Here is a 26,501-nt window from a genome sequence, read left to right as displayed (position 1 = left end):
GCTACGTTTCTAGTTAGTTTAATTTTGCAGTTGTGACGTAACAGCAAATAAGAGGATAGTGCAGTGGAGTCAGGAAGACCTAAGCTGAAATCTGGTGTCTTAATCTCTGTCTCCCTCAGTTACCTCATCTGAAAAATGGAGATAATAATAGCATTAATTTTCCTAGGATTGTTGGGAGAATTAAAGGATATGATATTGGTGAAATGCTATACAAATCTTAAAGTGCTATCTATATAAATGCTGGCTATTATTAGATGTTGGCTAGCTATCATCTTATTCCCTAAAGGTGATTTAACACATGTCATTTAGTATGTGACATGGGAGACAGAGCACATAGTTTCTTGCTAGTGGCAATCAATATGAATACAGTTCAACAATAATAAATCATGAAATCTTGAGACCTCAAGAAAGAAGGGAAATTTCTCCTATCTCTTATCTCTCTTTCATATACTGGCAGCTCCCAATGTCTATATAGATTCTGAAACAAGTTCCCTTGTTTGCAATGATCTACTTTAATACTTCACTTACTAACATTATTAGAAAATGTTATACTCCATATAAATTAATTTTCCAGGTGTAACTAATTATACCTTTTTTGTGTCACTTAAAAAAGTTTCAATCATCTTGCCTGAAAACTCTTTCTTAATTGCCATATATATATGTATATATATATATATATATATATATATATATATACTTCTCTTCTTTCTTAAAAATATGCTAGCATGAATGGAATTTGCATTTTTTCTTTTTACTTGAAATGATCATTTATTTTTTTAGTTGTTTTTTTTTTATTTTTTTGCAAGGCAAATGGGGTTAAGTGACTTGCCCAAGGTCATACAGCTAGGTAATTAAGTGTCTGAGGTTGGATTTGAACTTAGGTCATCCTGACTTCTGGTCCAGTGCTCTATCCACTGCACCACCTAGGTGCCCCTTATATAAATTTTTTATTGTTCTCTGTCTATTCGGCTGCTTTTACTCAGCTGTTGGTTAGCTTTCACATCTCGCTGTTATTAGTGTGTCTGCTTTTATAAATCTAATTCTATTTAAATTTTGTATACTCTTAGTTCTATTGAAGCCAGGAAGTTATTCTTTAAATGGAATCTAAATCCAGGAAGCCTAGACCCATGAATTATGAAAGCAAATTGTTATGCCAAAAAAGGCATTTCTATTCCTTTCTGCCAAATTAAGATATTAAGCTCTTGATGCCATACATTAACCAAAAGTTATGGATCATAAGATCATAAATCTAGGGCTGAAAAGAACATCAGTGGCTGTCCAATTCATACTTATTCATTTTATAGATGAGTAAACTGAGACTTAGCTGAGTTAAATGACTTTCCCAAAGTAACAAAAATAGTAAATGTCAGAGAAGGGTTTTGAACTCAGATCCTCCAACTCCAGTAAATGCCCTTTATCCTGACCACACCACTGCTCTTCATGGAAGAAAGTTTGATCTGTTACCCGCAGAATCACAGAGTTCAAGATGATGTGACCTAAAAATAATTTCTTTACTTACGTCACTGATTCGGTCTTTCACTTTGCGAACATGCAGTAACATGGGAGTGTCATGGATTGTAGTGTAGCCTCTGGGTCTGGCTTTATTATATTCCAACTTGTATAGAATCTGGAGGATTCAAAAATTACAATCAGAAAGACCATACATTTATATCTATCACTTTACATTGAAAAATTCTGGATGCCATTTTTCACTTCAGTTGGTTTAATGTGAGGATTAGGGACTTTGGAAGAATTTCCTATTACTTCATGCTCTATGATCTTTTTTCATAGGGCTTGAGTCTTAGAAGCATTCAGGACTCTTTCTACTCACATCACTGATTTGCTTGTTGACTTTTGTGGTTCTCAAATGTTCTGGAGTGTCCACCACAGATGTAAATTTGTCCTTTGTCTTCTCATAGTTTTTCTTATACTTGATCTAACAATAGAGAAGAAAAAGTCAGTACAAAGATAGACACAGAACTTTCAAGAAAACTAAGATATTTGAATTTCTAATATAATAAATGTGGATGTTATAATTTACCTAAAGAAATGGTCCTTGGGATTCTCACTAATTTTTAAGAATATTAAGGAGTCCTGAGATCAAAAGGTTTGATACTATTATCTTAGAAAGTTGCCAGGGCCACTAGGAAGTTGTGTGATTTGCTCTTAGTTACACCGTTGTGGGAGGTCTCATGAGCAAGTGTCTTTAGGGAATGCTTAGGAAATGGAGATGTTAAAAAAAATGAACACTATGACTACTGGTTAGGGATTAGCTATTACTATTCCTAATAAATCTCATTCTCAGTAAGATACATGCAAATAAACCTTTGGAACTTGATGGTCACAGAGTAAATAATTTTTCATGCACACAGATATTAAGCAATATGTATGACAGTGACAAGACTGTAAGCACAAACACTTGATGATCACATTTGAACAAAGGAATGAGATTCAGAGTGACTAGCTTAAAATGAGAGTTTATAATTTCCACTGAGTTCATATACCACAAAATGAAAAAAATATATTTAGTTTGTCTCTGTATTCAACTGAAAAAAAAGACCTTTCTTTGTCCATCTGGGAGCTCTAGAATTTAATTTCACTATGAACATTTTCATCTCATTCTCTTGGTAGGCATAGTCACTATTCTCCAATGTTTTAGGCCAAAATTTCAGACTGCACTGAAATAGAGTACTATGTATTTCAATAGACCTTGAAGCAATGTCTTTTAATCAATGAATTGGAAACCATTATTCACAAGGGACATGGACAATAAGGATGGAATTTTGTAAGATTTAAACAGTAGCAAATGGAGCTAACTTCTTAGGGCCATAAATATGTGAGCTATGGAAAGAGCCACATTGTAAATCTTTTTTTTTCTCCCAGAGGGTATTAAAACTCAGAAGTCACAAAGAGAAAAAGTCAAATAGAAACATAAACCTAAAGGTTGATGAATCTATCCTTTGATGAAGTTTAGCTCTCAATTCTATTTAGGACAAAATTAGAGAGAGTGAATTTGGCAAAATATCAATTTCAATGCTCAGTTTGAAAGAACCTCTATTTTTTTTTAACTTTCTAAAAATTCCAAGAGGGACAAATGGTAGTTGATCCATTCCATAGAGAGGATTCCCATTGCAGCTTCAACATCAATCGCAGTATGAGAAATGATCACTTATGTTGCTTCATGAAATGAAAAAAAATGATGAGATGAAGAGAAAATGAAAGCTTAAAAATTAAAAAAAAATGAAAAAGCCTATAAGATGACTGCATAGAATAAAATATTACCTGGCTCCACATGTGTGTATTGTAGAGTGCAGTCAACATATCTGGACGCAGAATTTCATTACATCCATGTCGTAGAAACATCTTGGCACTAGATTTATATTTTTTCTGTCCATACAAAGAGCAGTGAAGCACAAGAGAGACATTTGAAGACAGAGAAGAATACAGCTCTATATCCCAGTCACCTCAGAGTGAAGAGATGTAGGCAGAAAATACTTTACGTACTCACATAGATGTGGATGGGTAAAGATAAAGATATTAAATAATTTATTGGGCCACCAAGCAGAAAGTATCATAAGCCGACCACTTATGATTTTAGAAGTGGTGATTAATACCACTAAGAAAGTTTTATTTATGATACCAATGAACTTGCTTTTTAAAAACAAATCAGAAAAATGTTAAACATTGGTAATAATGTCATTCTATCTCCACCCCCCCCCTTGTTCTTTTTCTTCAAACTCAAAGTAATTAGTGGTAGGAAAGTTATGATTTGTCCTAGCAAATTGCAGCCCAGTAAGAGGTAAGAAATTTTCCAAATTAATGTTTACCCCTTTCTACTTCCCCACATCTGGTAAGAGTACGCAGAGCATGGACTGGCTCACTCAAAGAGCTTATGTGCTATTTGGGTGGCTGAACAGATATTGTTGGAAGACGCAGGAACAGACCAGTTCAATATCATAGGCAGGGCCCTATGACATCCTTGGCTGCAGACATGACGACATCTCAAGAAGAATTGGGAGAACAGCACTGTCTGGGCCATCTTGGCCAGCACTGTTACTGTACCTGACTTATTTGTTCGCCTGCAGTCTTAGCCAACAGATGTCTAGGCTCATCCACAACAAGGCTGTACTTATCTTTCCGCTTCTCATAATCAGCTCTGTATTTTTTCTGCTCAGAATAGCATATCAGATTTTAACAAGTACACAATTTTAAGAGTATGGAGATATGACTCTAGATATAAACCCTAGATGCCATGAAACCTAACAATTCTAGAAGAGGTTTCTTGAGCCCCTCTGTGGATTAAAAGAGACAGTTAAATGAATAGTTTTTTGTCTGAAGAAGACTTGGGGTATGGGATGGTTGTGCAGGATTTCAATGACACTGAAATACAGGTACTTTGTATCTATATATATGCCACTTTTAACTGTGATGCCATTAATAATGCCAGATTTCATTATTCCTTAGACTCTATTTAAAATAATTTACAGTTTGGAGCCATAAGAGTCAAAAAGCTAAGCAGCAATAAAATCCTGAAATTATTCAAGAAGAAGCCTGAGGTTTCTAGCAATAGTTCTTTTTACCCATGTGTAAATAAAATTTTGAAAGTACTTTGTCTTAGTTTTTTTACACACCAGTAGGAGGGGTTGGCAGAATTCTTTCAGAGTGTCATAGGCAGAGAATCTTAGTAAAGATGAAACATTCTTGGAAACCAAATTAACAAACTAATCAAAGAAATGGGCTAGATTTTTCAGTTTTGCAAGCAATTAGTATGTCTATCAATCCTTCTTTTTACTTATAAGCTACCCCTACCCAAAAAATAAAGAGAAAAGAGGAAATGAAAGATAAAAATTATCCAATTGTAGGTAAGTTCAGGAAGTGCTGAAACTTGCAAAGATTTAAATTATCCAAAGATATTTATATTAAAAATAAATTTTATTTATTTAATAAAGATATTTATTTTAAAGTTAACTTAATAAGCATACACAGATGATTGGACTGACTGAGGAAGGGTTGGCTGAGTGTTCTGACAAATTCTTTTTGTCAAATGGCTTTCTCTTTGGACAAGGGTTAAGAAAAAGAAATATAAAGTTGTAGAACACAACTATCACACTAGAGAAATTTCTGACTATTGACATTGCAATCTATTAGACTACTAGAGTACAAACAAATAGTATTAAATCAGAATTCTGGTAATTCTGGAGTCTCTGGCTCAAAGCAGCTTAACATTAAACTTTTCACCCTACTAATGCCTAAATCTTTGTTTCTCTTTACAAAGACTTGTTTCAACTAAACATTCATCAGAACAAATAGGGAGAGCTCTCTAGTGAGATTCAGTGGCAAACAGCCAAGTTTTACTATATCTCTGCAGATTAATAGTTTAATTCTTATATTTTATTAAACTTTTTTTTAAATTATCAGGACTATGCTACCTTTATTTTGGCTCAAGTGGAGGCTTTTTCAGAAGTCTCCAATAGTCTTTGGATATGTCCTTTCCTGCTATCTATAAAATATATTTGTAGGTCTCATTGGTTTGTGGTATCATGGATATTCTCTCTCCCTTATTTTTAATCTACTCTTTTCTTTTCTGTAGCTGGCATTTCAGTCTATTTCATTAAGCAGCCAAAGATACTTAACTAGTATAGAAAGGTCATACTTACCTCATCCATCAGTTGAGTTGCATATTTGAAATGTCTATTAATTGGACAGTCAGCTATGTATTTGAAATTAGATTTTGTCTTTTCAAATAATTCCTTGTACTTGTACTAGAGAGAGCAAATAGAAAGTTGTCATTTTAAAACATAACATTCTATGATGTGGCACCCTAAAAAGATGTCATACCCTGTAATAAGCATACCTTGTAATAAAAGTCTAATTATGAATTAATTCAGTGAATGAAATGAGTTTCACTTTCAGACCCTTAAGACTAGCCTGAAAAGACATTTTTCATTAATCAGGTGATTTAACAATAGATCTTTATATCTCCCACTTTAGGCAAAATGTATTCAAGTCCCCTTTTTTTCCCTTTCATTGTCCATAATGACAATTTTTCACTTTAAGGTTAAGGCCTCAAGTATTCAAACAGGTGATTTTACAACAATTCACATGAATATAGTTTTCACTGAGTTTGTTGTTGGACTCAACAGAGGTATCTGACTCTTTGTGTTTTTATTTGGAGTTTTCTTGGAAGAGATATGGTAGTGGTTTGTCATTTCCTTCTCCAGGTCATTTATACATGAGAAGATTGAGGCAAACAGGGTTAAGTGATTTGCCCAGGGTCACACAGCTGGTAAGAATCTGAAGCCTGACTTGAACTGAGGAAGATGAGTCTTCCTGACCCCAGGATCAGCACTCTATCCACTGTACCACCTAAGCTTCCCTATTCACTGAGTTTTGTCATAAATAATTATTTAATATTAGAATTTAGAAAACTTAACAATTACATAGTCTGATGCTAGCATTTTACAGATGAGGAACCTGAGGCTCAGGTAGTTTAAGTAACTTGCCCAAGGTCACACAGCCAGCTCTTTATTTTTGCTAGATAGCATGGATTCTCAAAAAGTAATTTTCCCCATGATATATTAATAGGAAATAAATACTAGAATTGCCATATAGAGAGATGGAGTAAGAATCGGTTTCATTAGATTAGTATAACTGGTCTTAATAGTACACATCTCTAATACAGAATTTCCATATATGAGACTGAACAATTGTCAACCAACCTTTCAGAGGGTTTGGAAGTGAGAATAGGAATAAGTATGCAATCTTAGAGGCTGCTAGGTGGCATAGTAGAAAGAGAGATGAGCCTGATTTCAGAAAGAGCTAAATTCAAATCTAGCCTTGGACACTTATGAGCTGGATGATCATGGGCAAGTTATTTAATCTCTATGTGTCTCAATTTCCTCATCTGTAAAATGGGAAGACTAGTTGTACCTACTTTTCTGAGAATTGTTGTGAGAATTACATGAGAAAATATTTGAAAAATACTTGGTGCAGTGTCTGATACATAATAGGCATTTAATAAAAGCTTGTTCCTTTTCCTCTTTAGAGCTGGAAAGGCAGAATAACAGAATTTTCAGAAACAACTGAGTTTAGCATCTAGTTAGAAGGATTAATTTATTAAAATTAAAAGCTAACACATATCTATGAACCACTGTGGTAACTAATTCCCTCTCCCCTCTTCTCCCACATCTGAATTTCTTAATTACTTGTATTCTTTTCACATTATAGACTATAAAGTTGATTTGAGAATATGTCTTCAAATGACTAGCTATAATCTCTGCTTAGTTATCCCTGAATATGCCATTGATGCTTTACTGGATTCTTTTAACTTTTCTGTGTCCTGAAATTTTGTCAAAAACAAAATGACAATGATCTAAGTGTCACAAAGATAGACATACCTTGCTATAAAGAGTCTTGTTCTGTTCTGCCAACATCAAGTCAGGGGTGTCATGGGCATAGCAACCAATACCCTTAAGCCACGTCAAGTCTTCTTTGTATTTAACCTAAAAAGAAGTCACCATGAAAACACTTTTTAAGTATCTATTTAAATATTATTCCATTGTGTCATCAGTGACTGAATGGAATTTGCCATTTCATAGGGGATCAAAATAATTTTAATGATCTCTCAAGTCATAGTAGAATAAGCCAATAATGAGTAGCTGTTTCTTAGAAAGCTAATGATCATTTTAGAAGAAAAAAATTGCTAATTTAACTTTTATTTCTCTTTTTGTTCAATTTAATTAGAGATGGTTTATTTAGCTTTCTTTATCATTAAAACTTGAAAACTTTTAAAATTATAGAAATTCAAATCACTAATGATATAGGCAGAGATAATAGATACATATATATTCATATACAAACAAAAGTAAAGAACGATTTTAAGACTCACATCACTGATGGCATCAGTGACAGCACGGTGGTGGTAGTGTTCTGGGCGGTCCGGAATTGACAACCAAATCCCTAGGTGGTTCATATACTTCTCCTTGTATTTCACCTGCGGAAAAAAACAAAAAGAGAATGAACAATTCCTTCCCAGGATTGAAATAAACCATGACATGCCCATTGACCAATTTGATTTCCCCCCCTCAGTTCAGTTATTTTTAGAAAGTGTGGGTATTAAATTGTGATGAGTTTTTAAATCTACCAGCACTAAGCTGGGCAGCTATAGGACAGCATCTCTAATTAAGATGGATAAGAGAAAAACTTGAGCAAAGTATCATTTAAATGAGTGTAAAAAAAGAAGAACATAGGGACATACGCTGCTGATGTCATCTGTGACCTTGCGGTGATAAACAATGTCCAGAGCATCCTTCACAGTGTGATATTTCCCTTTGGTGGCATGGAATGTTTCCTTATAGCGTAACTGCAAAGAGAGAGGTACATATGTCACAAAACGACATCCAAATTAACCTGTTCAATTTAAACTTTTTTCTCATGAATTTAGACCTGAACAACCTTCTTGTAGATCTGAACAAAACTCAGTTGGAGAGAAGGAAAAAAAATAGGTTCATTAGGCCCGAAACATAACAGTGTACACAAACATCTTTATTTCTTGGGCTAGAGTAGATCTCTTTCTGTAAGTGTAATGCAAGGACACATTAAATTTCAATTTTAGATTTGATTTTCTTATTTTGTCCTTTTTCTCAAGCTCATTGATCCTGAAACAGGATTGTTATTTCTCTTTGTGCTTGGACAGATTTTTAGAATGAGCCAAGTGTACCATATAAAGCTGAGAATCTCTTGTATTCTTAGCAGATTTACATCAAAAGAATTATGTTTGGTTTTACTTTTTGCCTTGGCCATTATACATATAACCCAAGAGGTATGTGTGAATGAAAGGAATTCATTGAATGCATTTATGTGCCTTTTGTTTAGGGTAATTCATAATGCCACTTCATTTCCCCCATCAGTCATATCCCTAAAAATCTAGTTGTCTGGTCCCACAATCCCCAGGACTCCACAGATCATGGATGCTGGAATCAATTCTCCAATTTGCTACACCCTAGGGGCCACTCTGTGGAGTCAGCATTTTAATACCATTTTTAACATTATCATCCACTCTAATGAACTGGCAGTTCTCCTTAAGACACAGAATCCCAATTTTATCTTCATTAGCATAGAGAACAAGTATATATTTGGAAGCTTCCTCTCAAGTGTGTCTTCTACTAACTGACCTGGCCTCATTCATCTTTATGTTACTTATATGACATGAATTACATGATAGGCACAGAAATAAAGAAATGGTTTGGTTATTTTAATGTGTAATCCTAGCTGTTGTATTGAGTATGATTCAACTCCAGTCCTATTCTATCATAGCAGAACAAGGATGAAGAAGAAAAGCGCACATTTCTAGGATACTTACATCACTAGCATTCCAGTAAGCCTTTTTAGCTCTGATGAGGATTGGTGTGTCAGGGACTGGAGTATACCTGTCCTTCATTTTTTCATACTGAATTTTGTACTTTTTCTAAAGAACAAAACAGAGAGAGGGAATCAGGCTTACTTTTTTCTTTTCATTCAAGCTAAGAACTCTTCATAAGTGACTATGAATAGATAGCGAACATTTTAATGAACTAAGTAGTATCTTAATATCTTTTACAACTATGTTTTCATTTGCATCTTACCTCACTGACCATGTCCTTCACATCTCTGGCATGTTTTAAGGCTTTAGTCTGGTTACCAGCATGATGATGGGGTCTCTCTTTAGTGGCCAATTCAACATACAGATACTATAAAAACCAGAGAAAGGGATAAAGACTCATTAGAACATTGTAATTGACACTGTCACACCTATAGTACATTCTCTCATATTCTTCATAGCCAAGATAAACACAGGAGACATTGAAGTTCTCATCCTACTTTTATCTTTTCATGAATCCATATACGACAAAACATCTTTTTTCTTTTCTCTGTTCCATTCCCCAACAATAATCAAACACATCCATTCTCAAATATTTCTATTGTATAGGACAGAAAGCCCTAAGAAGAAGCAGGGTCTTAGAGTACTAGCCTAACAACAGAAGGTGTTTTTTTTTTTTAATTCTAGCACCACGTTGCTAATTTTGGAAAGGCTCATTATCATAAAGTTGGCCACCAAGTAATGATTTTTTTTAGTCATTGAAATTCACTATTAATATTTACTCAGATATCAAGAAATTATCTTCTGCATCGAAGAATCAGGGATCTTTAAAAGTATTGAAATGGGAATTTCCATATTGAAAATTATCCTTTGATAATTTTCTTTGATAATAATCTTTTAAGGATTGAAAGGAGGAGCAGATGATTCCTATGCATTGTATCTTCCACAAGGAACATGGCTTATTAGGCTATGTCTCAGTATATGAAATACAGTTTAATTTTTCTGTGTATAGTCTTCAAGAAACTAAACAAAACATTCTTAGATACTGTGGAGTCAATATATCATTCATCCAAAGCAAGCATGGTTCAGAGAGTCTATAACAGAGTATTTAGAACTACAAGGAATAGTTTACCTATTATCCTAAAATAAAAAGTCACTGACTCTCCCTCTTCATTTTTAAGAGGAACATTGTTGCAAGTCAAAAATGAACATCTAAAGTCAGCTACTAAAGGGGGTCAACTAGTACATCAGAAGCAATTATTTATACTTGCATTAATTATATAGGTCTCATTGGTGACCTTCAATGGGACATGATTATTATGTTATAATTCTTATTAGATTTTCTCACCTGGCTCTGAAGTTTCTGTCCTTTCTTGGCTCTCAAAAAGTCAGGAGTATCAAGAATTGAAGTAAATATTGATTTCTGCTTCTTGCCTACAGCTCTGTACACCAACTAAACATAAAACAAGTCATCAACATTTGTTAGAGATCTTTTAATATTAACATTTATCAAACCAAGTTGAACAAAAGAGATAGTAGGATTGAATGAAAATGAAACAAATAAGAATAAATGAAGAGTATGCACATTGATCAGTCATAGAAATAAAAAGATAAACAATTAAAATAGGAGCTCTCCTAAATAGAGAGCTATCCATGCTTTCCTATCTGGCGTGATTCTTGTCCATATCTTCTCATATTTTGTCTACCGGGGAGGTGGGGTAATCCACCTAAGTTAATCATTTTCCTTTATCTCTCTTGACATTGATTGGATGATAAAGAAGGATATGAATTGTTCATCAATTTTCCCCTTGCTCTATGTGACTAGCTCCTCTGTTTTCAAAAACTATATTCACTTAATAATCTTTTATACAATTCTCCTGTGCAGTTCTTCACAGGTAATATATTTCCACGTAGTAAAAACCTATCATATGTGACAATATTGCTCTTTGTGTGACCTACAATTTTAATTCTTGGGAGGTGGACAGCATTATGGAAAAATATGTTAAGAGGTAGAGTTTGTATGAAGGGTCCCTAAAAGTCCTGTATAAATTTCTTCCTCCTGTGTAGTCTTCCTCTATTAGAATGTCTGCTCCTTTGGGACTTTCTTGCTTGCTTGTATTTATATTCTCAGAATTTAGCACATAGTGAATGCTTAATGAAGGCTTACTTGCTCTATTTCCCTAACTATCGTGACCTCTACCTCTCTTTATTTCTGGGCTAATCCATTGTTCATCTGCCTAATATATGTGTCCAGATGGACCAAACTAATAGCTTGTTCAATCAACTACATATCATAGTCTGGACAATCACTTAGTCTTTCCTATGCAGATAGCTAGTATTAACTTTTTTAGTTAGTTGATTTTTTTTTTGGTATGAACATAATCATAGTTCCCTTTTAGGAAGTTTTGAAGTGTTCTGAAGCTTTTTCCCATTAATTATCAGTAATACCTAAAAGAAAATCTTACATTTATGTAATACTTTCAACTTTCTAAAGTCCTTTCTTTTCTTCTGCCATTTTGTCTTTAAAATTACTTATTCATTAGGTAGGACACTTATAATTATTATTCTTTTTTTACAGATGAGGAAATTGAGGCCTTAATGCAGTCAATTGATTTATTTGTTGTGTCACAATTAATGGCAGAGGTATTTAATAGTCCTAAGGACTTCTCCATGGAATAAAGGTCATACATGGGTAAAATGGCAAACTATTTGAAAGTATCATAGGTTAGTTCGACTATAAATTTATTTATTTATTTATTATAAAAGAGCTTTTTGGGTGGATAGAGGAGAGTTGAGGACAATGGGGAAGAGTGATAACAATGCAAAAAAGAAAGACAGAATAAAAGTGTAAACAAATAATTTAAAATACAGAGAAGAGAACAGAAGGAAGTTTAGGAGGTGACAATAGTATGGGTACCATTGTGTTAATATATATATATATATATATATATATATATATATATATATATATACACTTTAAAAGCAAGTTATCTGTTAATAGTTCTAATTTCACATATCCTCTCTATTCTACTTTTTATCTAAAAAGTTCATATTTAAATTCATAAAAGCAATTCAAAAAAAGAAACTAATGTATGTATTCTACAGTTAGCATTAGCAAATTGATAGGTAAAACAAAGCATTCTCACCTCACTCAGATGAGTCTTCAGCTCTTGAACTTTTCTGTATTCAGGTGTGTCCAGTACCACACTATACTTGTCTCTCTCTCTTCTTGCCTTATCAGTATACAGGTAGTTGGACTAGGAAAAAATAATAGGCTATAGATACCTCTTGCAGGTATTACATAATTATTTGGCCCTTCTAGTGACTGCCATTGATATGTTTGCCATTGAAATATTTGTTTCAAATAGGCATAAATGCAGCAAAGCTTTTTTTATGTGTCCTATACCACTTCCTGCTGGTCAAAAGCTACCTCTACCTCCCTTTTCATGTTAATTGAGCTCATTATCTATGTTAGTTCAGGGACAGATCTCTTTCAAGTGCATTGTCACTATCCAGGCAGAATCTTAAGCATTTTTACTCCAGAAGCAAGTGTATGTATTTGATTCTGTCCAACACTTAGAGACACATGATATTGTGGCAATGGAGCTTACCCAAAGCTTTCTCAGGTGACGGGAACGGACCATGTCAGGAGTATCATAGAGGAAGCATCCTAAGCCTTTCAATATCTGTAGGTCTTCTTTGTACTTGATCTATGAAGCCATAATAGAAACAAAGATGGCAGAGGTAAAAGTTCAAAACTGGGCAAAGTAGACAACACTCAACAAATAGTTATAGATTAAATTTACTTTAACATTCCTGTTTTAAATTCTATTTAGTCAGCAAATTTCATGTCAAATCAATGGCAGGTGCTTTCATTTAAGCCTCTTGTCCCTGAGCTTAAGAGGTAAAGCTCAAAAGTTATTTTCTCATTTTATACAGGGACAATACATAGAAAATTTTGAAAAGTAGTAGTATGACTTTTGAAAGGCAGCTGTGACAAGAGGGAAAGGCAGTTAGTTAAAGGCATTAGAAGGGTGGAAGGAGAGAATTGATGCTATAGAATGAAATATTAAGGGGAAATCAAGTCTTCTGATGTTTGCAGAAGGTTTAAGGGTGATCCTTAAATTTACTAGTTAACCTTTTTATGATGTGATCATTTCTAATAAACTTTGGGGAAAGAATGATCCCCAGCAAGATCTACTTAGAAAGTGAAAGGATGGAATAAGGAAAGAAGGAACTCTTAAAAAACATTGGTTGACTTAGTGCTTAGAGCATGGGAAATGCTTTAAAGTAGCTGGAAATGTAAGCATCATCCTCTCTAGTCCTACTCTAATCACTAGGGTTCCTGTGAGCTGCTTACATCACTTGTGATGTCTCCCACATAGCGGCAATGTATCACTTGAGGGGTGTATGGCAAAGAGATCATGTGCCCTTGCATCTTGAAGAAGTCAGATTTGTAGATCAACTAAGAGAGCAAAACAACACATTTAAATTAGTGTTCTTTTGAATTAAGAGCTGAATTTCAACCACTTGTCTCCTCAGCCTGGAAAAAAAAGACATACTTCACTGACAGCTTCTTGTGTTTTTTTGACTTGACGGATTTCAGGAGTGTCTGGAGTGGTATGAATCTTGTCCTTTAATTTGTGGTATAATTCTCGATATAGACGCTGTGCCAGAGGAAGAAAAATATATGAAATGTTTAGTGTAGGATAGGATAATCAAGATTTTTCTATATTGGTCAACAATCAAATATTCTGACTATTTTGGGAGGGGTGGTGATTTGAAACTGAGGGGAAAGAGGAAAATAAGTTTGGTTTTTCCTCTAAAAGAAGAGAAGTTAGGTGTAAAATCAAAACAAAATTGGAAGGAATAAGAAAGATATTATTATTTTTAGTAATTAGACCAAAAAGCAACTTTGCTTGAAGACTGCCCTGAGGATTCATTGATTCAGAAATAAATGCACCAAGGGATATTTTCTTTAAATTGATCATTGACATTTTTTTTTTTTGCTAGAAGAGAAGCAATTTTATGAATCCTGCCCTGTTAATTCACCCATTGAAATGCTCTGCAGGAGAAAGTGGACAAGGAAGCCTTGTACTATGGAGTTCTACTTTCAAAAGGGTAAAGTCTCTACAGGGCTTTGCCAATTATAAAGGTCACATAAGTGAGAATAGTAACAAAGTGAATACTCTTCTGCTTTGCTGTTGTTTGAGACTGATGCTGGATTCAGTTTAACTCTTTAACATGTTTCAAACAAAGACTTATTCACTGAAATGAAATATTTAACTCTGTAATCAACAGTCACAATACCTCACTGGTAACTTGGTTAGCTCTCCGGACATGAACAAATGGAACATCCTTAGGTCCAAGAGTGTATCCATTTGCCTTGAGGTGTTCATAGACTTCTTTGTATTTAAACTGGAAAATAAAAGTCAGAATTACGAAAAAACACATTTTCAGAGGGAGAAGCAGTACTACATTTAATAATCTTCTAGTCCATACAGGGAGAAAAAGAATACTTTTGAATTGAAAATTCTTATGAATTTAGTGTAGAGTCAGCTATGAAAACGAAAACTGAAGAAAAGTCCAAACAGAGTGAGAGAGAGGAGAGAAAGAACAAGGAGAAAGAGAGTGAGAGAGAACAAAAAGACAGAAAGAGAGAAAGGAAAAGAAAAAAAGCAAGAAAAGAGGAGCATCTTTGAAGAGTCTTTGAAAAAAAAACTTTCAGAAGACAACAGAATGAAATACCCCAGACATACAGAGGAGCACTGAAAGTTACTTGTTGAATGTATTGCATTATATTTTTTGGCAAGGCAATAGGGTTAAGTGACTTGCCCAAGGTCACATAACTAGGTAAACATTAAGTGTCAGAGGCTGGATTTGAACTCAGGTACTCCTGACTCCAGAGTGGGTACTCAATCCACTGTACCACCCAGCTGCTCACTCCAAATGTAGTTATAAAGAGTCAGTTAAAACTGAAATGACTAAAATGACAAGAAAATGAAAGAAGTCCCTATTTTTCGACCCATAGTGGCTCTGATGATCCTTGGGTTTATAGACCCTTATTTTGGACAAAGGGCATAGGACCAATCACAAACTACTAGCCATTCTCTGGGTGGTATAGTCTCTGGAGTCATGTCCTAGGACTTTTATATAGTTCTTTGAAGATATATGAATAGATGAATTCCTATAGGCCATTGGCTGTGCTGCCTCTAACCTTTGAGCTTTTCCTTTAGCTCTCCACTAAGGAGAAAAGCTGGATAACTGGTAACTATCCATTTTCAAAGATACTCAGTGTTTGAAGCTAGTAGTGACTTTATTCTTTTCTCAATTCTTTTGCATATTATAATTTATTATTATTCTAAATTTGAGAATATAAACAAATAAACATTTTCATATGCAAGAGAGAACAAAATAATATTAGTAGGTAGCATTTATGTAGCACTTTAAAATTTGTAAAATGTTTTACAAATATTATCTTGTTTCATACTCATGACAAGCAGGTGTGACTATTATCCACATTTTACAGACAAGGAAACTGAAACTGATAGATATTAAGCAACATGCACAGGGTCACATAGTTGTAATGTATTTGAAACTGGGTTGACCATAGGACCAGTTCTCCTCTCTCCACTGCATCATCTTATATAGGATTTCATGAATCTCCATTATGTATAACTTGCATTTTTATTTTTTTTCAGATTTCAAAACTATCCTGCTTGATTGTATCTTCTTCTGAATATCCTTCCCTTCTTATTTATGCATTCAATCATTAATGTCCTAGCCTTCAATCCTTTCCCTCATTACATTATTATAAAATCCTTCTACCAAGTAAATTTAGCTAAGCAAAACATATCCACACATTGGATGTCCACATATGTCCAAAGACATTTGTAATGACTGACACCCTGAATCCCCTGCCTTTATGTTAAAACTCTATATCATCATAATAATTCCATCATTTATTCATCTATTCCCAGTAGGACATGTGATCTGAGTTGTTTTCTTACTAGCAGGGAGGGGTTGCTTGGATCCAGACACAATTTATGACTAGGCCCCCTGGATGACCAACCACATGTATCTGGGATGATTGGACTGAAGTATATCCTGGGCTATGGAACAAAGCAAAGTTAAGTCATCTACATCTTGAACAAGCCCCTGGCTACTTCGTTACTGGCACTCATTCTAACTTACCTAGCTAACTAGTGGCTAGAATGACAATGTCCCCTACCCCTGCTTGTGGAATGCTTTACCTCTTCTTCCCTCTGTATATCAACTTGAACTTATAGGGTGAGACAGGAGGGATAGAAATAGCCTTGTTTTGAGTACTCAAAGTTTTTAAAAAATTATTCCATGATATTCATGAAACCCCAGTATCTTCAAGCTGTCACCCCCAAATCTTATACCTGAAGATATTACTTACATAGCTACTCATATATTGGGCCTCCTTAGCCTTTTTAAAGTTGGGAGCATCTCCTGGAATCCTGTATCCTTTGGGGAGGTAACGTAAGCCATCCTTTCGGTATAAATACTGCAAAGAGATAAGTAAGAAAAAAGAGGTTAAAATGAGGTTATTGTTAAGTGACTGGCCTGGATGAAGAACCTCTAAGACAAAGCTTACACTGACTTTCTCACACACTAATGTCTTTGTGCTGACTAAACTAGAATAAATATTTCAGAAAATAACAAGATACCCAGTTTTTACAGATCTCTTTTCCTTTGTTGCTTTGGGATTGGGCAGGGAAGACAGTTATAGAGAGGGATGAGAATAGGTGATTGTAGAGGACATTTATTTGATCTTCAGGTTTCCCTAAACTTTTTTAGAAAGACTTAGGAGAAGAAGAAACAAGGACCTGAGCTCCATCACTGTCCCTGATCATATCACTAAGTGACATTGCACAAGACACCCCTCATATATAGAAAGTCCAGAACCAGACGTCTCATCTTTGGAACCTAATGTATGTACCTAAAATATGGAAAAGAATCACAGGGTCATGGATGTAGGAGTAGAAGGGACCTTAAAGATCATTTAGGCAACTTCATCACTTCATAGATGAAAAAAAGACAGGTGAAATGGCCTTGATTTAGGTGATACATTCAAAAAGTTGGAATTCAAATTCAGGGTCTCTAAATGCACTACTCTAAGAATCAAGTTAATGGATTTACTTAAAAAGTCAGACAGTGACCAGCCAAAAGGAAGTCATGAATTAGGTGTAGGTCTTTTCAGTTCATATGAATTCAAATAGGTTCAAGAATTCATGCCTCCCTGAGTCAAGTATTTTCTTCTGAGCTGGAATGAGACATTTCCCTGTGTGTCCTGGATCCAGAAATCATCCTTTTTGATTCTATACCAGACTCAAAATATTATTACAAATAGATTTTTCAATACTCACTTCACTCTGTAATTTATGAGCATGTAGTGACCGGTCCAAATCCACTGTCTTAGTAGTGGGAGCCACCTTGCCTCTAACATTGTGTATATATTCATGACGGTAAACAGCCTAAGGGAAGAAAATGAATAAGGTGACATAAAAATATTTCTGTAATAGAACTAGTACTTTCAGAGAATTAGTTTACACTTAATTGAAATGGAAGTTCAAACTTTTTCTAATTTTGGGAGCCCAATGCATTCTCTGATATCATGGAAATTTGCTAAAGGAATAAATAAATCAATTATTTTAAAAATCTGGTACTATGATTTCATTGGAATGGGGAAATCTGAGAGAAGAATCTAGGTGAAGGGTGCAAATTAGCACCTGTTCGACCACTTAGATTATTAGAAGGTTACTTGGGAGCTGAGAGAGAGTAAGTGATCTGCCCAGGGTCACTAAGCAAGAGTCAGAGGCAGGACTGGAAAATAGATAGGACTGGAAACTAGGTTGTCCTGTCACTGAGGCTGGTTCTCTATCCAGATTTGGCCATGTAATAGCTGAAAAGCTAGCTCTGAATGTAGAGAACAGGGCACTTTTGATTTTAACCTTGCAGATTTTCTCCTTACTGGAAAACTATTTTTAATGAACTATCTTGTCTGTTAGACAGAAATGGACTCTGATAAAATCAAAGAGGGGGAAAGACACTCATGCATAGGTAAGAGCTAGTAATTTTTTTTGAAATACCAAGAGAATGAATACTTTGCAAAATATTTACCTTCTTGTGAAAATGATAATAACAGATAGATAGTGCTCTAATGGTTATGAAGGACTTTTCAAATATCTCACTTTACCCTTATAACAACCTTGGCAAGTAGGCACTATTATTATCCTCATTTTACAGTTAAGAATGACTTTACCTACAGAATTTCTTTCCACACAGGTACTTACATCACTCAATTGCTGGCCACTTTTTACTGCCTGTACATAGACTGGTGTATCTGTGACCATTTTGTAGTCATTTCTTGTTTTCATTACATGAGATTTGTATTTTATCTACAGGAAGAAGGAAGGAGACAAATGGAGGGAGGAGAGAAGAAAAAAAGGAAGGAAGGAATTATAGGGCTATATAATCATTCTAGTATTTTCTTCCAATCTTGATTTCCCCCCCCTAAAATGTTAGCTTATTTGTTACATGCAACAGCTGTATTCAACAATGTTTCAAACCTTTTGAAGCTTCATGTGCATAAGGCAATAGGAAAAAAATAAAATCCATTACAAAGCACAATAAAAGGCACCAGTGATATAGGGGAAAAAAAACTTAGAAAAGCCAGTGTGAATTAATGAATAATCTATTATAATATTATTTTGAAAAACTGTAATTATTATTAATAAAAGTAATCGTTTCTGTAATGTTTTAAGGTTTGCAAAGAGCTATACAGATATTACATCATAGTACTTTGAAATTTACAAAGTACATTACCCATATCATTTTATTTTACTCTCACAACTCTGGAAGGTAGGTGTTATTATTAGCTTCATTATACTGATAAGAAAACTGCCTCAGAGATTAATTGATTGGACCAGCATCAGTAAATAAATTTATGAGGCTAGATTTGAACTCAGATCTTTTGACTCTCAGTCCATTCTTCTACTTAATGCGCTACTTAGATGCCTCTAATTTATTAATAGCCTATTTCTAATTTCAACTCATTCTTAGCTATGATTTAAATGATGGATTCCTTGTGACCAATTTAATATTTATAAGTACTTGAGGAGATTGAAAACTGTTCTCTCAAGCAGTTTAAAATCTCTGTCAATTTACTTACTAAGTCTCTTCACTGTAAAGGGCCTTTAGCCCAGCCTTAGTTCACATGATTCCAAATTCCAAATTGCTGAGGCTTTATTTAAATGCAAACTAATGAGTCCTATCTATAGACCATTTATGTCATGGCTTTCGAACCATAGCAAGACTGCACCGACCTAGAGGTTCCCAACTCTGTGGATCATTTATCTAGTCCTTAGTCTTTCTTTTTAGTTGTAGGCACTTCTTCACACCTTTTAAATAAGTTAACTTTAAGCCCATTGGGGGATCTTACTGCTTGCTGTGATAAGATTACATTTGTTGTCCCTAACCCATAACCCTGGACCCCAAAGATGATTTGCTTTGCCTTCCTTCCCTTTAGTTAAAGAGTGAATGATGAATAAAACAGGTACTGACATATATATATATGTGTGTGTGTGTGTGTGTGTGTGTGTGTGTGACATAAATGAATAGAGATGTGACTATACATGCACATACATGTAGAATACTATATATATACATTCATAAATAGTCATATATTAAGTCAAACTTACATCATTGCGCAGATCATAGGCATGTTTTGCATGAAGAATTTCAGGTGTGTCCCAGACAAAACAACCAATACCTTTCAGCCAATTGAGATCATCCTTATAGACAATCTAAATTGTTTTGAAAAAAGATAAACAAAAAAATTCAATACATTTATTCTCTCTATTCTGCTATACATTCTTTCCTTTTTTTCTCTCCATTCTTTTAATTATGTATTTATGTATATATATAATGTTTATGTTGTATATTACAGATAAATTTTAAAAGATAACAATGAGAATGAGAGGAAGGATAATGCAGTGCATTGGGAGTAGGTCTTGGAACAAGGAAGTTTCTCTTCTCTTATACATTGATTTTGTGTGACCATGGGCAAGTCACTTGACCTTTTAGTGTCCCTAGAAACTCTCTAAGTTTTTAAGTCTAAAATGAATTGCTGGTCTATATAGAGGGTGTGTCCACAGGGTAAGTTCTCTCTACTACCAAAATCACAGGTCCAGATCAAACAAATCAACCAAAAAAATGAAAAACATGAAGAATATTGATATAATATATTTCTCTCATAATGGGTCATGGAAACTAAAGGTATATAACTATTTTATGTTTTCATCTTATTAACACAAAAGAATAGATTTCTTGGGCAGAGATAAGAAATCTAAAGTTAGAAGGAATTTTATAAGGCATTTGATCAAACCCTAGCATTTTATTTTAGTTTTTGCAAAGCAATGGGGTTAAATGACTTGCACAAGGTCATACAGCTAAGGCAATTATTAAATGTCTGAAGTCAAATTTGAACTCAGGTCCTCCTGACTCTAGGGCCGGGGCTCTATCCACTGTACCACCTAGCTGCCCCAAACCCTAGCATTTTAATAATGAGGAAACAGAGCAAGAGAATTTAAGTGGCTTTCCCAAAGTCATATGTATAGCATATCACTGAGTTGAGCTTTGAATTCAAATTATGGGACATTAGACTCAACACTCTTTCCACTGTACTACACTTTCAAGAGATTATTTGGTCTACTTTTCCGGGTAGGGCAGTACCTGAATCTAGTCAGAGATTGAATACTAAATAAAAATATTGTTGAGTAAACCAAAAGTAAAATAAAACAATAACTCTCCTTTAGAAAACCAATATACTTACATCACTGATCTGATCTGTGACTTTCCTGACATGGCTATTGACCTGCAGGTCTGGATGGCAAATCCATTCATGCAGATGGAGGCGATAATCGATTTCACTGACTTTCTTCTGGGTATCCTTGGCAGTAATAAGCTCTACCATGTCGGGCACAATATGGATTTTCATTTTATTCTTTTCATAGACAGATCTGTAGAGGCGCTGTGGGATTTTTAAAAAAGTACAATTTGATCAGAGAATTCTGTGATAAGGGATTACTTTGAGAAGCTCATTTTTCTTAGAACATGGAAATTAGAGTGAGCAGCACAATGCTGTCAGTTAGAAGAAGGTATTTAACCTGCAAACCTTGCTATCTAACCATGGGGGGGAGGGGAGAGAAACGGAGGTGATTTAGCAACTCTTCCAAATAGCATCTTCCTATGCAAAAAATAAATGTACACACTTCCATATAAATTATTTAGGAGGAAGAGTTCTAGTGAAAATGATATAGTTTTCATTATTTGCTCTCATTTAAAGGGCCACATTTGGATTCACTCACATCAATGTTAAGTTTGCCCACTCGAAGGCATCTTGCTGTGTTTGGATCATCATCAACACTTCTTGGTAAAGTGTAAAGAGCTTTAAACTTCTCATACTCTTCACGGTATTTATTCTGCAGAGTAAAGACAAATGAATTCAGATTTTCAGAGAAATACAACCCATTCTATATTATATGGAGTGTATACTACACTCCCATAGTCTTTTTTTTTTGCAAGGCAAATGGGGTTAAGTGACTTGTCCAAGGCCACACAGCTAGGTAATTATTAAGTGTCTGAGATCAGATTTGAACCCAGGTACTCCTGACTCCAAGGCCGGTGCTTTATCCACTGCACCACCTAGCCGCCCCTACACTCCCATAGTCTTAAAGGCTTCATTTTTTTCTTCTTCTCAGTAAAAGCTATTACTAATATGACCAGTTAACTTTTTTCATTTTCAAAAATTTGACTGAAAATCTAAAATACTTGATCATAAGCCTTGTCTGATGCCTTTTATAAAATATTCCAAATACTACATTGGAAAAACTAACTTTAAGGCAGTTGTCATACATTCAGTTTCTATGCTTCATATAAATAATTAATAAACACTAATAATAAATAATTAGTAAGTCATGGAACACTATGGTTGTTGAGAAATTTAAAAGGAGTATCTTAAAGAGGATAATGGTAGATGCATAGTGAGAGTTAGTAGGCCATAACACAAAACAGAAAAGGAATTAGGAAGAACTGGAGTAAATGATGTTATCAAAGAAATATGTTTGTTTAAAAAAGAAGATGAGGAGTGAGGGATAAATGGTAGACAGTCTTTATATTCCCCTGTTACCCTAGGTTCCCTAGAACATAGAGCAGATAATCAAAGTTGAACTAGTAGAAAGACATGAACAAGAGTGACATCAAATGGGCAGAGGGCTATCTGCATCAGAGGAGGGAACATCCACATTGCTGGGATAACAGATCCAATAGAGTATGTGATAACAATAGATATGCTGGGATAGGTAGATATGACCCTCAAAGGAGAAACCAGGTCCATTTGTACATGGAGATTTAGGAGAATGAGCTTAATTGTTAAAATATCAATTGCTTGTAAACTCTAAATTATAAATAATTTCATAGATAGTCTTCAGGTTTCCATATACTCCAAGTTTGCTAGATGTTAGAGTCTATGAATTTAAAAAAACCAATTATATTCCAATTCAACTGATTTTCTTTGTAATCCTATGGATTTTATTTTATGCCTTTAAAGAAGGGGTCCAAAAGTATCCCTGGACTTATTCATTTTTTTTAGGGTTTTTTTTGCAAGGCAATGGGTTTAAGTGGCTTGTCCAAGGCCACACAGCTAGGTAATTATTAAGTGTCTGATGTCTGATTTGAACTCAGGTTCTCTTGACTCTAGGGCTGGTTCTCTATCCACTGTGCCACCTAGCTGCCCCTATCCATGAACTTCTAAAGGAATCCATGACATGAAGAAAGGTTAATAATTTTTACTTTAGCCTGAGTAAAAGAGTACCTACTGATGCATGGAAACCACATGGTATTTCCATTATTATAACTAGATACTTCCAAATTTCTCAAAATAAAAACTAAAATTAAGATGAAAAATTATTTGAAGTTTTAAAAGACAGGACTAGGTTACAAAGGTTGCAGTACCAATCATAGGCAAAAGAACTATGGATACCACACCAATAGGTTATTATAGGAAAATGTTCCAGTTGTAAAAGGTCAGAGGGTGGGAGCATCCTTTCCAGGGTTGTGAGTATGTGTTCTGGTGATTTTTCTCTAATATTTTTATGGTTTTGATGTGTTTGTAGCCATATCTATACATAAGCCCTATTTGGACTAAATTCAGATTTTTAAAAAGTACAATTATATTTCTGCGAGTTTTTTTTAATCTATATGGAAAAAACCGACTTCAATGGTTTAAATAAAGATCAATCAACTTTTCAACCAACTGGGTTGATACTGCATGATTAATATGCCATGTTTGTTGTTTATTTATTTGTTTTTATAGTCACATAAAACAGAAAAATAAGCTATATTTCTGGTGTCCTCTATGATCTTTTCCTCTATAGTTATTATACTTCTGCATTAACTCTGTGCTATCAAAACAGTTCTTAAGAATGGGAACTGGAAAATGGCAAAGAAAGACTTGAGTGGCTAGGTTCTTGAGTAAGACGGAGGAAGGGTCAAACTTCTGAAATAGTATCTTTGCTGAAAATCTTGAGAGCTGAGTCTACCCCAGAAAATATTGGAAAAGAATTTCCTGACAACAAGCAATGGGTCTGCCAACTTGCTTATCAATGAATGGGTAAGTGCTTATAACTTGCCTTGAGAGTTAGTATATCTCATGAGAATGGAGGATATATATATATATATATATATATATATATATATATATATATATATATATATGGACAAAATAAAACAAAACTAGAAATACACTGGTAGGAATAAGTATCACACTTTAAATGCACTCACGTGGCTAGCCAGATATTTCTGGTTCTTGGCATGTGTCAGTGAGACTGTGTTAGTTGGTAGAATGTAGCTTGTAGCTTTCACTCTTTCCCAGGCATCCTTGTAGAGATTCTGAAAAATTCAAATACAAAATGTTGTTACTGAAAAATGCATTTCAATTTTCATGTCTTTTAAAAGCACAGTGTTAGTTAGCTGGTATAGATAGCTGAATTTAGAGTCAGAAAGACCTGGTTTGAATCCTACCTCTTGACACTCATTAGCTCTATGACCCTGGGTAACTCTCTTAACTTACCCTGTGTATATTAAGGATAACATATGCCCACTTCAGTTAATTCATCTATAAGATGATGATGATAATAATAGCAAAAGTTTTTAATAAGGATCATATGAAATAATATATGAATGATATTTTGTAAACTCTAAATTATAAATAAATATAAAAAATATATATTCATAAATATTTTATACATAAATAAAGTTTATAAATATTATTTTATTATTATATTATACCCTTCTTTTAATTTTAGCCTTATCTGATACTCCCCCCCCAATCACTATCATTACTTTTAACAATTCAAGGACTTTAAATGATTAATAATTCTCAGTCTTGAACTAAAATGCTCTTCAGAAGTGTGATCCTTGCTGATTGTCAAGACCTTGACTGAGAGGAGAGAATAAGCTCAAGGTCAAGGATGATCCATTTCTATAGGTAAAAGATTGAAATTCTGTATAATGTTAAACATAATGCTGTGCACACATAGAAGCTAATAAATTATAACCATGAAGTTTGGAACAGTGATATCCTAGATATTAAGATGATTTGTGGGCAGAAAAAGAGATAGGAAATTTAGGTCAAAGTCCTTTTCCTTCTTCACAAAATTTCTCTTCAGTTTAAAAAAATAACCCATTAAAAAAAGCAGCTCAACTTACATTGCTAAAAAGACTTTTTAGATTCTTGGTTCTGTCATAATCCACTGTTTCTAGAATTGTGGTGTATTTGTCCTTGATTTGATGATAATTTTCTTTATATTTCACCTACAAACAGAAAATATTATTTATTTCCATTATTTAAAAACTAGCAGACAAACAGGTAAAGAGAAAAGAAAGTAAAGATGAAAGGCAACCTACCTCACTGGCATTAATGCCACTCTGGAGGGCAGTCACATAAAGTGGTGTATCTGTGACCAGATTGTAGTTCTGTAAATTGTCTTTACTTGCTGCTGTATATTGCAACTATAAGAGAAAGACAACATAGGGAAAGTGAGATCATCAATGTTAGTAACTTACAATATGATCAAAGCTATGTCCCAAGTCATATTCTTTATATGTATTTCATCTAACAGTGAAATTGTGAGGTGAGTAAAATGTATTTTCTGCATTTTTTGAGACTTTTCTTTTCCCTTCTCTAAAGTTAAAAAACAAATCTACCTTTCCAGTATTCCCTTAGGAATACTTTTGTAATGATCTGATATTGATCTTCTGAATTATTTCTCCACCCTCACACCCAAACACCAGGATAATATAATTCTATTTCAATCTCAAAGGTTAAAGCTTCAAAATCTGAAGTCAAATGAAGGATTAAAGATGGAAATTTCAAGTGCCGTTGGGATAAAGAAGTAAGAAAGATATTTGGGGGCAGAAGGTCTTTAGACTCCCCTTAAATAATTATCTTTATTATCAAAAATGGAAGCAGCTTTGTGTTTTAGAAAAGAACTTAACATAGGGATTTGATGGTCTGGATTTTAGTTTAAGAACAAAGTTGCTTAACCTCTTTAGTTTCTTCATCAGTTAAAGGGGCCTTTGAATAACTGTTTGGTCTATCTCACTGGACTTTTGTGAAGCTTAAGAGATTAATAGATGTGGAAAGACTTTGTAAACTAAAAAATAAATTTTAAAAAGTAAGGAATTATTTTTAAAATTCAACAAATACTAATGGTGCTTTTTCTTGATTCTCAGTCTTTTTTGGGGGGAGGTTACTTACCTGACTCTGGAGATCATAGGATTTTTTAGCATGGAGGATTTGAGGAGTATCCCAGACATAACATCCAATTCCTCTCAGCCAATTCAAGTCATCTTTATATACATTCTGAAAGGGAGAAATGGTAGAAAGTAACAATTACAAGCTTATCTATAATAGTTCATTCTAACATATTTATGTCCATTAGGTTTAGATTATTCAAAAGACTCAGTAGGTATAGGTTAGGGTTTTTAAATGTTAGGATCAATTGATCAATAAGAATTTATTAAGTTCTGGTGATGTGCAAGCTTTTGTGCTGTT

At 34.2% G+C, this 26,501-nt stretch overlaps 1 protein-coding gene across 24 annotated transcripts in view; it reads right to left on the bottom strand.

Moving 5' to 3' along the window:
* LOC141507890 (nebulin-like) overlaps positions 1-26,501 on the bottom strand; it is a 266,955-nt gene that overhangs the window by 52,688 nt on the left and 187,766 nt on the right. For 19 of the 24 annotated variants that reach the window (XM_074215980.1, XM_074215989.1, XM_074215988.1 and 16 more), the window contains exons 78-102: positions 26,205-26,309; positions 25,352-25,456; positions 25,154-25,258; positions 24,227-24,334; positions 21,754-21,867; positions 21,219-21,416; positions 20,086-20,190; positions 18,679-18,783; positions 17,752-17,859; positions 16,782-16,889; positions 14,669-14,776; positions 13,921-14,025; positions 13,719-13,823; positions 12,970-13,068; positions 12,505-12,615; positions 10,707-10,811; positions 9,624-9,728; positions 9,362-9,466; positions 8,258-8,362; positions 7,889-7,993; positions 7,398-7,502; positions 5,658-5,762; positions 4,063-4,167; positions 1,832-1,936; positions 1,520-1,627 (exon numbers count right to left, since the gene is read on the bottom strand). In XM_074215980.1, coding sequence (XP_074072081.1) covers positions 1,520-1,627; positions 1,832-1,936; positions 4,063-4,167; positions 5,658-5,762; positions 7,398-7,502; positions 7,889-7,993; positions 8,258-8,362; positions 9,362-9,466; positions 9,624-9,728; positions 10,707-10,811; positions 12,505-12,615; positions 12,970-13,068; positions 13,719-13,823; positions 13,921-14,025; positions 14,669-14,776; positions 16,782-16,889; positions 17,752-17,859; positions 18,679-18,783; positions 20,086-20,190; positions 21,219-21,416; positions 21,754-21,867; positions 24,227-24,334; positions 25,154-25,258; positions 25,352-25,456; positions 26,205-26,309 — 2,742 coding nt within the window. Of the gene's footprint in view, positions 1-1,519; positions 1,628-1,831; positions 1,937-3,282; positions 3,388-4,062; positions 4,168-5,657; positions 5,763-7,397; positions 7,503-7,888; positions 7,994-8,257; positions 8,363-9,361; positions 9,467-9,623; positions 9,729-10,706; positions 10,812-12,504; positions 12,616-12,969; positions 13,069-13,718; positions 13,824-13,920; positions 14,026-14,668; positions 14,777-16,781; positions 16,890-17,751; positions 17,860-18,678; positions 18,784-20,085; positions 20,191-21,218; positions 21,417-21,753; positions 21,868-24,226; positions 24,335-25,153; positions 25,259-25,351; positions 25,457-26,204; positions 26,310-26,501 lie in introns of all 24 variants that reach the window. The other 5 variants (XM_074215982.1, XM_074215986.1, XM_074215991.1 and 2 more) reach the window with 2 other exon arrangements.

The sequence above is a fragment of the Macrotis lagotis genome, chromosome 1, assembly GCF_037893015.1.
Source record: "Macrotis lagotis isolate mMagLag1 chromosome 1, bilby.v1.9.chrom.fasta, whole genome shotgun sequence".
Lineage (NCBI taxonomy): Eukaryota > Metazoa > Chordata > Mammalia > Peramelemorphia > Peramelidae > Macrotis > Macrotis lagotis.
The sequence above is the reverse complement of the archived record's forward strand: the minus strand, read 5'-3'. Positions and strand labels throughout refer to the sequence as shown.